This window comes from Cibotium barometz, chromosome 4 (assembly GCF_041138505.1).
Source record: "Cibotium barometz isolate CiBa-2024 chromosome 4, ASM4113850v1, whole genome shotgun sequence".
Taxonomy (NCBI): Eukaryota; Viridiplantae; Streptophyta; class Polypodiopsida; order Cyatheales; family Cibotiaceae; genus Cibotium; species Cibotium barometz.
Genome location: NC_141049.1, coordinates 31109617 through 31125348, shown reverse-complemented (window position 1 = coordinate 31125348; position 15732 = coordinate 31109617). Strand labels below are relative to the sequence as shown.

General features: G+C 41.6%; 1 protein-coding gene across 2 annotated transcripts; it reads right to left on the bottom strand.

Moving 5' to 3' along the window:
- Positions 1-13356: 13356 nt before the first annotated feature.
- LOC147639152 (putative glycosyltransferase 2) lies at positions 13357-15512 on the bottom strand. 2 transcript variants are annotated; one of them, XM_086787828.1, is made up of 2 exons: positions 14912-15153; positions 13357-14813 (listed from the first exon to the last, which is right to left on the bottom strand). In XM_086787828.1, exons 1-2 carry the CDS (start codon positions 15004-15006, stop codon positions 14039-14041), a joined length of 870 nt encoding a protein of 289 aa, XP_086643954.1. In that variant the 5' UTR covers positions 15007-15153; the 3' UTR covers positions 13357-14038. The 2 variants fall into 2 exon arrangements, with proteins under 2 accessions (XP_086643954.1, XP_086643946.1); XM_086787820.1 differs by having other exon boundaries at positions 13357-15512.
- Between the last annotated feature and the right edge of the window lie 220 nt (positions 15513-15732).

Below are 15732 nucleotides of genomic sequence, written 5' to 3'. Positions count from 1 at the left end.
AATAAAGAATGTCTTATCTCACAATCTCGAGTTGAAATACTAAAATCTTTGTGAAAAGGATTGTTTTCTTAAGAAGGTAACATGGATTCTAGTCCTATGATTTAGTGAGTAAATGGATTGTTATCTTGGTTAAATTAAGGTACAGGTATAACTCTCCCTGCCTTGACGATGCTGCCCCGTTCTTGTGCTTATATAGCCGGACGGCGAAGACGTTAGTAAGGCCCGGAGCTGGCCCATGGTATCCCTCATACCATTGGGGGAATGAGGTTCGCCAATTGAGGCGAGTGATTGTGATGCTGCCTAGTTCTGAGGGCCCAGGCTAGTGCGGTGAATTAGCCCACCCTAGTGCGCAGACATCCCTCTGAGGGGCGGGAGGATCAAGCGATGGAGCGTGAGAGGGCGACAGGCCGGCTTGAGTCCTCGCCAGCGGGCGGCCGACGATGAGGTGTATGGTCCCGTAGGGTTTTGCCCAGCATGTAGAGGCTGGAAGGCCGAATTCTAGATCATCGGCGGCGGTATAAAGGGGAAGAATAAGAGAGCCAATTTGGCTATATGGAATTGATTCATGTATAAACTTTATATATATCTTGTCTTTGGCACGATTGTATTATGTAAAAGGGCTGTCTTAACAAACCTTGTGAAAAGGGCTTTAATTAAGGAACATGTTTATTTATGTCAAACAGTGTGGTAGGATTAATTAGTAAACAAATTGACGCGTGAGTAGGGTGGAAAGTGGAAGGATGGAATGCCCCGACGGCACCATCCTATGGACGGGTGGACCCGATTAGTCGGGTAGCTTTCCAACAGATTAAGTGAAAGCCCTACGCTAGATAAATAGGTTCTTGGTGGGTAACTCTATTCTAGAAGACTAGGCCAGCGGCGGCTGTGCCTTGCATGGATGAGGAAAAAAGCGTTGCCTCTAGAAATCAAGTCTTGTAGTTGCCCAATTTATGTGATCAATTACCCTATGGGTGATTTTAGAAGACCACGCTTCCCCTGCGGGATAGAACTAGGTCTTACCTATGAATCATATCCTTGAATCTCTGTATGGTCAAGGTGTCGATGAGTAGGAAATTTTCTCTAAGATAAGACTTAGCGGACTATCGAAAGTGTTTCCCCTATTTTTGGAAGAGGGGGAACCTTACAAGTGGTATCAGAGCCGATCTTAGTTCCTAGGATTTGTTTTTCAAAGGTTAACTGTCAAGGGATTAAAACAAGTGATTGTTTATCATATGAGGACGAATCAATCATCTCTACTGGCCATAGAAGTGATTTGAATATCCTCACATGTTGAGACAATCATCTTGAAATTGTGCTTGTATCTTGGGGGTGCACACGCAAGATATTTGTACAATAAATTTGAGAAATGAGATTGGGAAGAAAACCTTTTGTGAGGAAAAACAGAGGGTGATCAAATTAAGAAACTAGTGAGAGACTGAATGACTAGAAGGATAGACCGAAACTTGTTTAGAGAAATTTTCAGGATATCTCATTAATTTATATATTATAAATTATTAAGATTATAACTCCATTAAGATTTGAATAGTTGACGTGTGAATGCCATCCATTAGATGCTTTACACTAGGACGATCATCCCCCCAAGATCTAGAACCCATATGAGACAACATCAATCTCGGATGTGTAATTCCCAAAGGATCATGCTCTTAGATGTGTTAATCCCTAGATACTAGGTGTGTAATTTTTAGAAAACTAATCATCTCAGATATGTCAATCTTGATAATCTTTGGATATATCAATCCCAAGGCACCAGATGTGTAATTCTCAAAAAAATGAAGATCTTAGATGTATTAATCCTGACTGCCTTCAAATGTGGTGCTATGAGGATTTACTTAGATACTACCCTAGCTCGCAAGATGAGGACATCTCGAATCTTTTAAGTGGGGGAGATTGTAATGTCCCTCCCAAGCCATGTATGTATGTGTCTCTTTTAATATAGATTTCAATAAGGAAAGAGAGTGTACTTAGAGAAGAGTGAGACAATAAGGCTAGAAACATTAGGAAAGTGTTAGAATAAAAATATTAACTCCAAAAATCCTAAAAGAAATAAGAACATAAGAATAGTTCTATTAAGAGATAAGTATCCCCAAAAATAGAATTTCGAGTTTAGGTGATAAGAGGTCATATTTAGAGTACTTTTATACATTTAGAGTCCATGCATACTAAAAATGGGGAAAAACAACGCGTTTCTAAATATGGTGTGTTTGTGGCTATATACAGACGTTTTTGCCTATTCTGCCCGCGTTGGCTTGTAGACTAGATGCCTTCCCATTCTTTTGACTGGTTATATGACCATATTCTGAGTTTTTATCAGAGAGTTATGGCCGAAACAATTTGTTGTTTCTGTCAGGGTCTCTACACAGGGAAAACTGTAAGAAGGCAGCAAGTAGCCTCAAGGTAATCCTAGAGTTTGAGATGTATATATCCCTTCATTCTTATCTAATATCTTAGAAAAGAAGCTTAGACTGCTATAGTCTTTCGGAGGAAGAGACCAAAACTCTATAGCTTTTCTTTTAGAAAAAGAATAGTATGCTGTAGTCCTGTAAGAGAAGGCTATTTTGCCATAGATCTTAGAAAGAGAGAAGAGTCACAGTATGAGTAAGAGGAGATAAAGCTTGGAGATGATTGGATGATTTCAATCATAAGAGAAGGTATTAGAAGACTCTATTTTCTAAAGCTCTTGTTAATAACGAGCAAAGGCAACGATAAACGACAAATTTCTATGAGGTATATATATATTTTGTTTTTCAATTATATATCATTCTTAGGGGTTGAGGTATGGCCCTTGCTTCTCTATTAATTGTTAATAATGATCTATTTGATTGTTAATAGTGATCTATTTAAAGTTTGTATTCTTTTAAACAACAGCATATGCCTTAATAAAGAATGTCTTATCTCACAATCTCGAGTTGAAATACTAAAATCTTTGTGAAAAGGATTGTTTTCTTAAGAAGGTAACATGGATTCTAGTCCTATGATTTAGTGAGTAAATGGATTGTTATCTTGGTTAAATTAAGGTACAGGTATAACTCTCCCTGCCTTGACGACGCTGCCCCGTTCTTGTGCTTATATAGCCGGACGGCGGAGACGTTAGTAAGGCTCGGAGCTAGCCCATGGTATCCCTCATACCATTGGGGGAATGAGGTTCGCCAATTGAGGCGAGTGATTGTGATGCTGCCTAGTTCTGAGGGCCCAGGCTAGTGCGGTGAATTAGCCCACCCTAGTGCGCAGACATCCCTCTGAGGGGCGGGAGGATCAAGCGATGGAGCCTGAGAGGGCGACAGGCCGGCTTGAGTCCTCGCCCCAGCGGCCGATGATGAGGTATATGGTCCCGTAGGGTTTTGCCCACCATGTAGAGGCTGGAAGGCCGAATTCTAGATCATCGTCGGCGGTATAAAGGGGAAGAATAAGAGAGCCAATTTGGTTGTATGGAATTGATTCATGTATAAACTTTATATATATCTTGTCTTTGGCATGATTGTATTGTGTAAAAGGACTGTCTTAACAAACCTTGTGAAAAGGGCTTTAATTAAGGAACATGTTTATTTATGTCAAACAGTGTGGTAGGATTAATTAGTAAACAAGTTGACGCGTGAGTAGGGTGGAAAGTGGGAGGATGGAATGCCCCGACGGCACCGTCCTATGGACGGGTGGACCCGATTAGTCGGGTAGCTTTCCAACAGATTAAGTGAAAGCCCTATGCTAGATCGACGGCGGCTGTGCCTTGCATGGACGAGGAAAAAAGCGTTGCCTCTAGAAATCAAGTCTTGTAGTTGCCCAATTTATGTGATCAATTACCCTATGGGTGATTTGATTTTAGAAGACCACGCTCCCCCTGCGGGATAAAACTAGGTCTTACCTATGAATCGTATCCTTGAATCTCTGTATGGTCAAGGTGTCGATGAGTAGGAAATTTTGTCTAAGATAAGACTTAGCGGACTATCGAAAGTGTTTCCCCTATTTTTGGAAGAGGGGGAACCTTACAGGTTTGGGGGTTTGGGTAAAACTTTGTTGCTTTTCGGATTCCTACTTGGTAAATCTCTAGTCACAGTTGGCTAGTCACAGTTGGGCTTTTGAGCAAATGGTGTCTTTGAGGTTTTTGAAGGGGGTAGCGTACTTTCCCTGGGAACTCGCCAGGGTACTCTTGGGTACCCATTATTTTTTTAGTGACCTCCCTAAAGGGTTATTGAGATTGAGGTTTGGGAGGTGATCTTTGTATTCACTGGCAGGGTTTTGGATCTCCATAATGGTTTGTGGGGGTGGGTTGATGCCGACAAGGTGAGAGGGTTGTTTAGTGTTAGAGGTTACCTAAGGTAGTGGTTTGAAGGACAAGACTTGGGATGTTGATAGGTCTAGGGTACCCTCATTCACTAAGGGTTTTAAAGGGGAGCTCGAGCACATCATGGTCCTTCTTCGCTAGTTGACAATGCAATCTGTGCTAGTGATCCATCCCCTCTCGAGGATGATGCTCTCTTTTAATGTACCTGTGGTGGGGGGGTCACATACAACTTGCACAGCATAGGTTTAGATCCAATTAGAAACTTTGCTTCATGGTCATGGATTAGGAGTTATTTATCGTGGTAAAACGATATCGCATACATAGGGAAAGGTGTAAGGAAGATGTGAATGGTGGGTGACCTAACAAGGTCCACATCTCCCACAATAGAACATTGTGACTAGGCCTTATGTTTGTTAACCAAGGTTGGCCACATAATATAGATGGTCTTCTTAGGGGAACTCTAGCTCTAGGCAAGGAGGTTCCACGGGTGTTTCTATTTTAGCCGCATCATGGAGATTGTTGCATGTACAGAGATCAGTACACTTAGGGGTCTACAACCTCTTTGGGTCTTTTTTTGTCGAGTAGCACCACTGCACCTCTTGCTCTTTAAATACATCATTGCCTCAATCCTATAGGTGAGCCAAAAAGGAGTTTATCATGTAGGAAGTTTCATAGGCCCATATTACTACAATTAGCTTATGCTCCCAATCATTTTCAGGATACATCTCCAAGACGCGCACTCTTTGTAATGCTTCCCTTATTTTTGCCAACATCACCATGCTTTGAGAAAGCGACATAGCTGTTCAGAAAGAGGCTCAAGAAGTACCCAAATCCATTCGGTCATGTCCAACAAGCCACCCATCGTTCATGGCTTACCATTATCCCTACCAGATTGGGTGTCCTTAATTCTTCCATTCATAGACACCCCAATCTCAGTCACACCCACCTTATCGACTAGGCTCATTACATATAACAACTATTAATTTCTTATCTCAAACCATGTGTAAGAGTCGAGGAAAACAAACAAAAAAAGAGTCAAGAAAGCAATGTGTTAGAGTTTTCATAGGACAAAGCCTCTACACGGGCCCACCTTTTTGCCTAGTGCCTATGCACATCACCTTCAATATCCACCGGTTTTGCATGTAATAGACACATAAGCATTGTTCTTTCATGAACCTATGTTGAGCCTCATCATCGACAACAACTATCCAGGTACATTTCTAGATGGGGGACCATGGCAGAGCAACGCAACGGTCTAGTCTAGCCCATGGTATGACCCATCACCAAGACCTTCCTACAATCAACAAGACCCTTATGTGCCTCATCTTTGATCACACCACTCATTTAACCCCTTGCCTCTATCCCAAGTGCTCCACACCGTCGAATCTCTTGAGCCACCAAAGGCCACCTAGCTCCATTATAGCTATGGGCATAACCTTACCCAAGTTCACTACCATGCCTCTAACACTCTATTGACCTTAACTCCTTGAGCAACAGGATGTCCAATAAATATTTTAAAAAAAGCAATAAAAAGAGTCAAAGAAATAATTTGTGTTTAAAGTGCACCTACACGGGCATACCTTTAGTCCATTACCCATGCACGTTACCTGCACATTTCACTATGGGCATCACAATTTTTTCACTTCTCACATCTCACATCAAGCACAAACACATGCACCTACAAAACTAACCTCGTCAATGCCAACCCTCTAGAGGCACATCTTTGGATAGGGGGACGACCATGGTGAGTGCAAGCTTAGCCAATGATACAACCCATCGCCTGGTAAACTCTCGACCTTGTAGGTACCTCCAATGAGCTTCCTCACTTGTATCCTCCTCTACTTCAACTCTAACTCCACACCAATAGCTTACCCAGGCTAATGTATTCATCAAGTAAAGCCCCATCTAGGTGTAATGAAAAGATGCAGGGGGAGAAGAGAGCTTGAGCTCTTGCAAGCACACACACACTCACACAAACCCTAGAGAAGAGAGCACACAAGGTGAGAGGCTAAAAATTCTTCTTCTTCTTCACACAACAAAAGAGGTCTACAAAGAAGATAAAGTGACTAACACACATAATAGAGTGTATACAAGCGGTCCATAATGTGAACACGCTAAAAGGAGTGAGTAGATGTGGAGGACTAGTCGGTGTAATCCAGTTATAGAATCTCTGGCGAGATATGTCGGTCAGCTATCAAACCCGCCCAGTGATATAAATGTCGAACGGTCATACAGGTGCCTCGTGAGTGTCAACTCATGTTGAGCTTGACATCTCAACACTCCCTCTCAAGCTCAACTCCAGCTCATGAATTCCAAGCATATCTCGGAATCTGCGGAGCTTCTCAGCTCCCAAGGCCTTCGTGAAGATGTCAACAACATGATCACATGTGTGCTAACATAGGCCAAGTCGATGTCGCCTACCAAGACTCTCTCTCTGATGAAGTGGTAATGCACCTCAATGTGTTTCGTCCGCACATGGAAAACTAGGTTCCTGGGCCAACTGTATGCTGCTAAGATTGTCACAATATATGACAACCTTTCTCTCCACATGCAACCCCAAATCAACAAGTAGCTTCCGTATCCAAGCTACCTCACATGCTACCACCGTAGCTCCTCTGTACTCTACCTCTGTGCTCGACAAGGCAACTGTGGGGTGCTTCTTGCTGCTCCATGTCACAGCAGCACTCCCCAATGAAAACATAAATCCACTGGTAGATCTCCTATCTGAGATACTACCTGCCCAATCTGCATCTGTATAGCTCCATTGGTACACCTGCTGCATAAAACAATGGATAATCAGTAATGGCCCTCAAATATCAAAGTGTGCGTCGCACATTGTCAAGATGTGGTTTGCGTGAAACCTGCATAAACTGGCTCTCTAAGTCAATAGTGTAGCTCAAATCTGGCCCGCTGATCGTGACATAGATTAAACTCCCCACAATCTTCCTATACATAGTGGGATCCTCCAAACACATAACCTGCATCCGCACTAAGCTTGCCATTTTGATCTAATAGCATCGAGATTGGCTTACAATCACCCATCCCATACTTGGACAACATGTCCAATGCATACTGTCTGTGTGATGACAGCCAAATACCCTCAGGTGTGCGAATGCATACTGTCTCTGTGATGACAGCCAAATACCCTCAGGTGTGCGAATGACCTCAATTCCCAAAAAGTAGCGCATTTCTTCTAAATCCTTCATCTCAAACTTCCTTTTGAGAATACTTTTCACATGCTCAATCTCTTCCAAGTTGTCCCCCCCAACAATAAGATCATCTATATATATGGTGATGATCACAATACCCTTATATCACTCTTGCGCACATATAAAGAGTGATCTGCATTTGCCATATGAAAACCAATAGTGACAAGATACTTAGCAATCTTGTCATGCCATGCTCGTGGAGCTTGCTTCAACCCATACAAGGCCTTACAAAGCTTACACACATATACTCTGGGTGACATGTATCCTCAAAACCTGGTGGTGGCAGATCCATATACACCTCTTCTTGCAAGTCACCATGCAAGAATGGATTTTTTACATCCATCTGATGTAAAAACCATCCATCTGATGTAAAAACCATCCTTTAGCTGCAACCACCGCAATCACAACTCTCACAGCTGCCATCTTTGCAAACTGGGGCAAATGTCTCCGCATAATCAATCCCATGTGTCTGCGCAAATCCTTTGGCGACCAATCTAGCCTTGTACTTGCTTATGCTACCATCACTGTTATGTTTCACCTTATACACCCACTTACAACCAATAGCTTTCTTGCCTTCAAGCAATGGCACCAAATCCCAAGTCTCATTTCCATACAATGCATCCATCTCCTCATCCATCTCTTTCTCCCAACACACATTTCCAATAGCCTCATCAAAGCATGTGAGTTCTACAACCTGCACAACTTTTGCCATATATGCATAGTGATGTGCCACATAACCATCATAAGTCAACCTCTGCATAGGATTTTTGACTCTTTCAGATCTTCGTAGCTTTGCATTCATGGCTTCCATAGCCTTCTTCACACCATGTGTCCTCATTGCTAGAATCCCAAGCTCCGTCAAGGCTCATCTCCGAGCCACTAGAATCTCCATTAAACAAGAGAATTCCCTGCAGAAATGTTAGGCTTACCAAGGGACTCAACCACTTTCTCTTTGCCTTTATGTGATGTACCAACTACATTTTCAAGACTGGTATTATGACGTAGCCTGCCACTCCATGGTCTATCAATAGAACCACTGGTGGATGAGGACTCTCCTTGTCCACTCAATGAATGTGATTGTTGACCTGCATTTTGTGCAACCACATTTCCACTTACATCAGCCCCAACAGCATCCTTTTCATTAAAATTCAGCTACTCATCTCATCAAATACAACATCCCTGCTTACCCTCAATTTACATGTAATAGGATTATAATATCTATATCCCTCTTTCTCAAGGAAATACCCAATAAACATATATTTTTTTGCTTTTTGGATCCATCTTGGTACGGAACTCATCTGGATCCATCTTGGTACGGAACTCATCTGGCACATGCACATATGCAATATATCCAAAAACTTTCAAGTGAGATAAATCGGGTTTCTTACCAGTAAACTTCTCCTCTGGTGTTACATCATGTATGGCTGTAGGAGTCCTATTCATGATATAAACTGTTGTAGACATAGCCTTAGTCCAATAGCTATGTGGCATATTCTTCTCAGCCCCATCAATGCTCATGCTATCTCTACAATGTGCTCGTTTTTACGCTCAATAACTCCATTTTGTTGCAGAGTGTATCTACATGTAAATTGTCTCTGAATGCCATTCTTTCGCAAGAATTCAAAGAACTCATTGGAGACGTATTCTCCCCCTCCATCTGACCTTAGGCACTTCACATGCTTTATTATTTAGCCATAACTCTGAAATTCTGAAAATGAGTAAACACTTCACTCTTCTCCTTCATAAAGTATACCCACACTTTCCTCGTGTGGTCATCAATGAATGTTACGTAGTACCTACAGCCACCCATAGACATAGTCTTCGTAGGACCCCATACATCTGAATGCACAACATCTAGTACATTCGTGCTCACATTTCTATCATGTGGAAATACATATTTTGTTTGCTTTTCAAATTGACATGCTTCACAAACTTTCTGCATACCTTCAATTTTAAACTTAGGCAGCCCTATCACAATTTCTTTAGCATGCATAGACTTCATTCTTTGTACATTAACATGCCCAATTCTCTTATGCCAAATGTCTCTATCTGCAACAACTCCTGAACCATTTGCAAACATTGCAGCACTCATTTCAAGCATATTCACATTCAATGTAAATATTATGCCCTCTGTTGCCTTTTGCAACCAATCTACACTTATCTTTGAAGTCTTCTACATAACAGCCACCATCAAGGTCAAACCGAACCTGCAAACCCTGCTCAATCATCTGGCACAGAAACCAAATTCTTTGTAATTCTCGGAACATGAAGTACATCTGCAAGATACTTCACTTTACCATCCTGCATAGACAATGGCACATCTCCAACATGGACAATCGAATGAGCAATGTCATCCCCTGTTTCAACAAAACCTCGTCTTTCAAGACTTTTCATTTCCTTGAACCACTCACCATGACTTGTCATGTGGTTCGAAGCACCTGAATCAACATACCATAGATCATCCTTACATATTGCTACATCATTTCCAGACACAGCATTAACCACATGTTGCATAACAAACAACCTCTCGTTATTTTCATTATTTCTGCTAGAGGATGCATAGTTAATTTGCTACACTTTTCCATTTCGTATGTCACTCTGCTTCTTATAACAATCTGCCTACACATGCCCAGGCTTACCACAGTGAAAACAACCTCGTGTATCATTATGCTGCCTTTGCTAATTACCATAACCTTGTTGACTCCCCTTGCCTCTAAACTAGCCTCTTCCACCTGTATGTTATTGTTGTGAATCCTGGGACTGTTGCTGCTGCTAACCATAATTCTGATCACCTATTCGGCCACCACCTTAACCACATCCATGACCTCTACCTCGTCCTCTACCTGAACTTGTGGTAGAAGGCCTGCTGCTCTAAACTGTTTTTATGTTGATCTTCATCCAAGTTCTTCTCTTTCAATGATCAACATTGACACCAAATCTGTGAAGTTGGGAATGTTCTCCCGAGTCTAAATAGACATCTTAAACGCCTTGTATTGTGGCCCGAGACCACGTAGACACACTTCCACCTTATCATCATCATCCACAGAAACACCAATTGATGCAAGAGACTCCACAATGCCCTTGATCTTCAAAGCATAATCATTCACAGACATATTCTTCTTCTCCACATTATGAAGCTCATTCTTCAGTTACTGAATTTTTCATGCCTTGTTGTTGGTTTCATACAGCTTCACCAAGGTGTCCCAAGCCTCCTTAGGTGACTTGGCATTCTGTATATGCCCAAACATATTGTCATATATGCTGATAGAAAGCCAATACATGACTTTCCTTGCTCCTTGACTCCAATCCTTGAACTCTTTTATATCTGCAGTAGTTGAATTATTCTCCGGTATCTCCGATGCCTCATGTTCACCTTCAATGTAGTCCCAGTAACATTTTCCCATCAGAAAATTGGTCAATCTAAACCTCCAAGCATGGAAGTTGTTCTTGTCAAGCTTCTCTGCAAAAATCTAGTTTATTCCATTATTCAACATCTTTTCTGCAACACAAATTTACCAACAACACTCTTGCTTGACCTACACAAAATGATGTATTCTCTACAACAACGATACTATACTACATCCAAACTATCACGACCAATGACCTTACTTTGCATACATACACCCAATGGCAACTTTGAGACCTCTTTGCGGCACACGCACAGTGTCTGCACAACCAATCGGCCTTCCTATAGTTCCAAAAACAGAGTTCTGCAAAGAATCGAAACTTACCCACATTGCTTGTGAACGCCTGCGAACTCAAAAACAGAGGTCCAGATGCGCCCGAAACCCGTTTTCGACCCGTATAGTTTTTCAATAGCTTTCCTCCCACGAAGAAAGCTCCTCAATTGGAGTTCGTTTGTCGGTGCCTCCCGAAGAGCTCCCGACAAAAGGATGTAGTAGCCAACACAAAGGGGGAAGAGTAGATAAAGCTCTTACCCTCGTCCCGCTTCTTGTGCTTCTCTTGCTTGCTGCTCAGCCCTTAGCATGAACCAGGCTCTAATATTATGAAAAAATGCAAGGAAAAAGAGAGCTTCGGCTCTTGCAAAGCACACACACTCACACAAACCCTAGAAGAGAGCACACAAGATGAGAGGCTCAAAATTCTTCTTCTTCTTCACACAACAAAAGAGGTCTACACAAAGAAGATAAAGTGACTAACATACATAAAAGTGTATACAAGCAATCCATAATGTGAACACGCTAAGAGGAGTGAGTAGATGTGGACTAGTTAGTGTAATCCAGTTGATGGATACATGCTTGAGTAAGTTTAATTGTAGGTTTTCCTCTTTGGTTAGCTTTTTCTTCCCCTACCTATTATCTGAGAAACATCACGAAGAACCATCTTCTCTTGCCTCTATCTAAGCATTAAGAAGAGCTCTCCCTTCACCCCTTTGGCAAGTAGCATTATGATGTGACAATGAAGTGAGAACCCAATGAACGAGCTAACACATCCACACGAAAAGTTACAAATTACAACTCTAAGATAAGACCTAACGACAAATACTTTGACAAGACCAAGGTAGGCTCTTGACTTAAACAACATAATACTTCATTTTACTATCCTACATAATATAAAGAAACTTTACCAACATGCATAATAAGATGTGTCGTATCATCAACCGTTTCTACATAACTTGGCTTTTTCAAATCCCTTGTTTTTTTGAACCACTCAACATGGTTAATCATGTGGTTAAAGACACTACAATCAACATACCATATTTCTCCTAAATTTGATACATCTACAATTGTAAAACTAAGCATATGCTACATCACAAATAGCTACTCACTTCTATCTTCAACATGTTTATTTAAAAGCATAGTTTCCTTATACTACGACTTCCAATTTTTATGTCATTCTTCGTTTTATAATAATCCTTTGTTATATGTCCAAGTTCGCCACATAATAGTATTCTATACTATTTTCACTTTGATTTCTTTGTCATCCACCTCAACCTCTCTTGCTCCCCTTGTCTCTAAAGTTCCACCTATTTGTGATTGAGTGTCTTCTTGTTGTTGTCCATGACTTATGTTTCTATACCGATATGCACCTGGATCTCTAGACAAGGATATGCCTTTATCTCTACCTGTGTTTGAGCAAAAGACCTGCTCTTATATATTCTCGAAAGATGATTTACTCACCTCAATGATTAGAAGGAGACTAAGGTCCTGAACGTTAGAAAAAATTTCTAGAGTCTAATCTTTTTTTAGCTCATTCAATGTGACAGACACCAAGTCATCAATCGAACGACTTGATGCTCCAATCAATCCAAGGATATCAACGAGCCCTTCAATCAAGCTGAGGACATGAGGACATCAACAAGCCCTCCAATCAAATTGAGAACATCAACAAGCCGTTTAACCATTAATCTAATAAGATCTTGAACCAATAGGCATGGATGTATAAGCAAACTCTGAGAACTGAGACAAGCTTAGTGAGTCGCTATGTAGCCAATGAGTTATTCAATTAGATAAGTAGATTCTCACTCACACGCTCACATTATAGTGTATTCAAATACTCCAATAAGAAGTAGGTTCAAAAAAAGGGTATGAATAAATCATCAAAATCATTAAAGAAAAAAAACTTGTCGATTACGTATTAACACAACAATTAAAATGGAGTTCGAGAGCCCCCAACAGTTAGAATGGAGTTCGAGAGCCCCCAAGTTGTGGGTTCAAAGGGATGGCACTTGTGTGTGGGCAACAACATACTTTTAAGCCAAGATATTTTTTTATTTTTAAAAAAAAAACTCTACCGCTTCTCTCTCACACGCGTGCGATCGAACGGTAAAATTTGCTGCACTCCAACTTAAAGTTTAAACTGAAGGGTTCGAAATCGATTCACTAGACATGCTGGCAATATGCCAATATCACTTGGATTAATTATCCCAGTCCGAACGTCAGAGTAGGGCCAAAAGGGGAAAAAAACAGCAACACGGAGAGTTCGGATAACATAGAGTAAGCTCCTTAATCTTGCAAAAAAGAATTATATAGCAAATGGGTCAGTTAACCCCGCTGTTAAAGCTTTAATGATGGAGCTGCTAATCTTTGATTAGAGCATTGTGTAACCATTGGAGCCTTAAACAGCTGCTGAATTGGAACCCTTGCAATGCTAATTACGTTGTTGATGCCATATCAAGGCTGCTCATGAGCCCAGAAGCTATTGGAGACCAACACTAATCCACTTCCCAAAAAGTTTAGACCAAAACTCCATCTGTTTGATGAGCTCTGCATTGGCCATTGATTGAGTGACTCTTTAACCCAAAATAGAACCAGGATTAATGCCTTGATCCACTTAAAACCTGCTTCAATGGAGATATGCATCAATTTACTCCCCAAAAAGTTTAGAATGTCAACCAAAACTCCATATCTGCTTGATGGCCTTGAGCCACTCTTATACGCCAAACGCAATGAGGATTAAAATCTTAATCCACTGAGCAAAAAATTAATTATCATCAAACTCCATGGCTAATTTAGCAAAAGAGTAGAGAATTTTTAGGAGATTAACTTGGGCAGCAGAAGAGGGGGAGCACTTACTCCTCTATTAAGCCCTTGTTAGTGTCATTAAGGATGTGATTAACCTTAGGAGAGGCCAAGCTTTTGTGTTGGAAACCATAGATTTGCAAAACCTGATTATCTGCAAAGTTATAAGCCCTCTCCATTTGCTTAAGACAAATTTCAATCTGATGATCACCCATTTGATGGCAAGGTTTGCAACCCACAAAGTGGATTACAAAGGGCCACCTCTCATTACCAAGCCCAGAATGAGACCATTCCATCATCTCTTCAAATCTATCCACCAAGATAAGCCAATTGCCATGCAAATAGTATGAATTTTCCAAAAATACCTTACCCGCCCACATCTCTTTCTCTTGATTCAATAAATAGATTAATGCAGACTGATCATCAGCTTCAAAATCAGGCCTGTTAAGCAAGGTTTCAGTTAATAATCTGCCTGTTTCAGCCCTGACATCGCCCAAAGAGCCCATTTTAGCCCAATTATGGAGGAGATTAAGAGACCACTGGCAATTTCTGATCAAAAAGCTGCCTGTGTTAAGACCAGTCCAGCTTTTTTGCTCATAAACCATGTCATCAATGCCATGAAGGACAAGGTTAAACTCTGTATAGTTCTCCAATGGCAGCTCAAAAGCCATGTCTGTGATCAGAGCTTCACTGTCCACCCACCATAGCCACTCGACATCAGGATGGGTTAACATTAGTCTCTGCAGAAGGGGGAGTTTTGCCCAAACCCCGGCCATCTCTGGATCTAGATTGGCAAAATTGTAGAAAATCTCTAATCCACGTAATCTGCAGTAATCAACTTTATTTTTTAGGAATTTAAGAAGATAATGATCACCTGTTGGATTCTCACAGGCAGAGGGCTGAGAGCCAGTGACAAGCATAACCTTAGGGTTTCCAGGGTTGCCATAGCTGCTGTGCAGAGAAGCTTTGGCTTTTCTCTGCTCATCCCAATCTGTGGTTCTGGAACCTTCCAGATCATTCTCGGACACCAACTCTCTTCCTACAACATCCTTGGGTTTTTCGTCAACAAGATTTGTTGTTGATGATGCCGCATTTTTTGGCCTTTCTTCTACCGCCTCAGCGAGCACTCTGGCCTGCTTCCTGTGCAGGCCTACTTGATGCAAGTGATGCCTTATCTCTTCAAAGTCCTGTGCAGGGGTCCCAAATTTGCCTGCGCCAATGGTGCCCCTCAGAACTAGAATTGTAAGGAAAAAGCAGACAAGGGTAACTCTGAGATTCCTGAGAGTTCTATGCAGCTGCCTGGCCCTGTGGACAGGTATGAAACGCATTGTGGGCGATGGAGATGAAGAGGGAAGGATGGAAGAGAGGGGGGGGGAAGGCTAAGGCAGATGGAGAAGGAGCAGAAGAGCAATGGCAAATCCGGTAAAGGCAGAGGAGAGATGGCTATGGCAGAGGTGGCGAACATTGAGGAGCAAGCGTTTCAGGTATATGATGTGTGTGTGTGAGTGTGAGAGAGAGAGAGAGAGAGAGAGAGAGAGAGGGAACAGTTGGTGTTGATGATGGGGGTTTGTGTTGTCATTGTCTGTGCAGTTACCTTCTCGATGATAAAAAGGAAGATGAAGCCAGCCGGCCGCTTTAACTATGACCACATTATCGTCCCCAAGTTTCAAAAACACACAAAATTGCAACGTGCATTAACTCACCCTTCCTTCCCTCTTTTGGATTTCAAATTTTGCCACACCTA

Coding starts and splice junctions, on each gene's coding strand:
- LOC147639152 (XM_086787820.1), bottom strand. CDS start 15,316: ATGCGTTTCATACCTGTCCACAGGGCCAGGCAGCTGCATAGAACTCTC.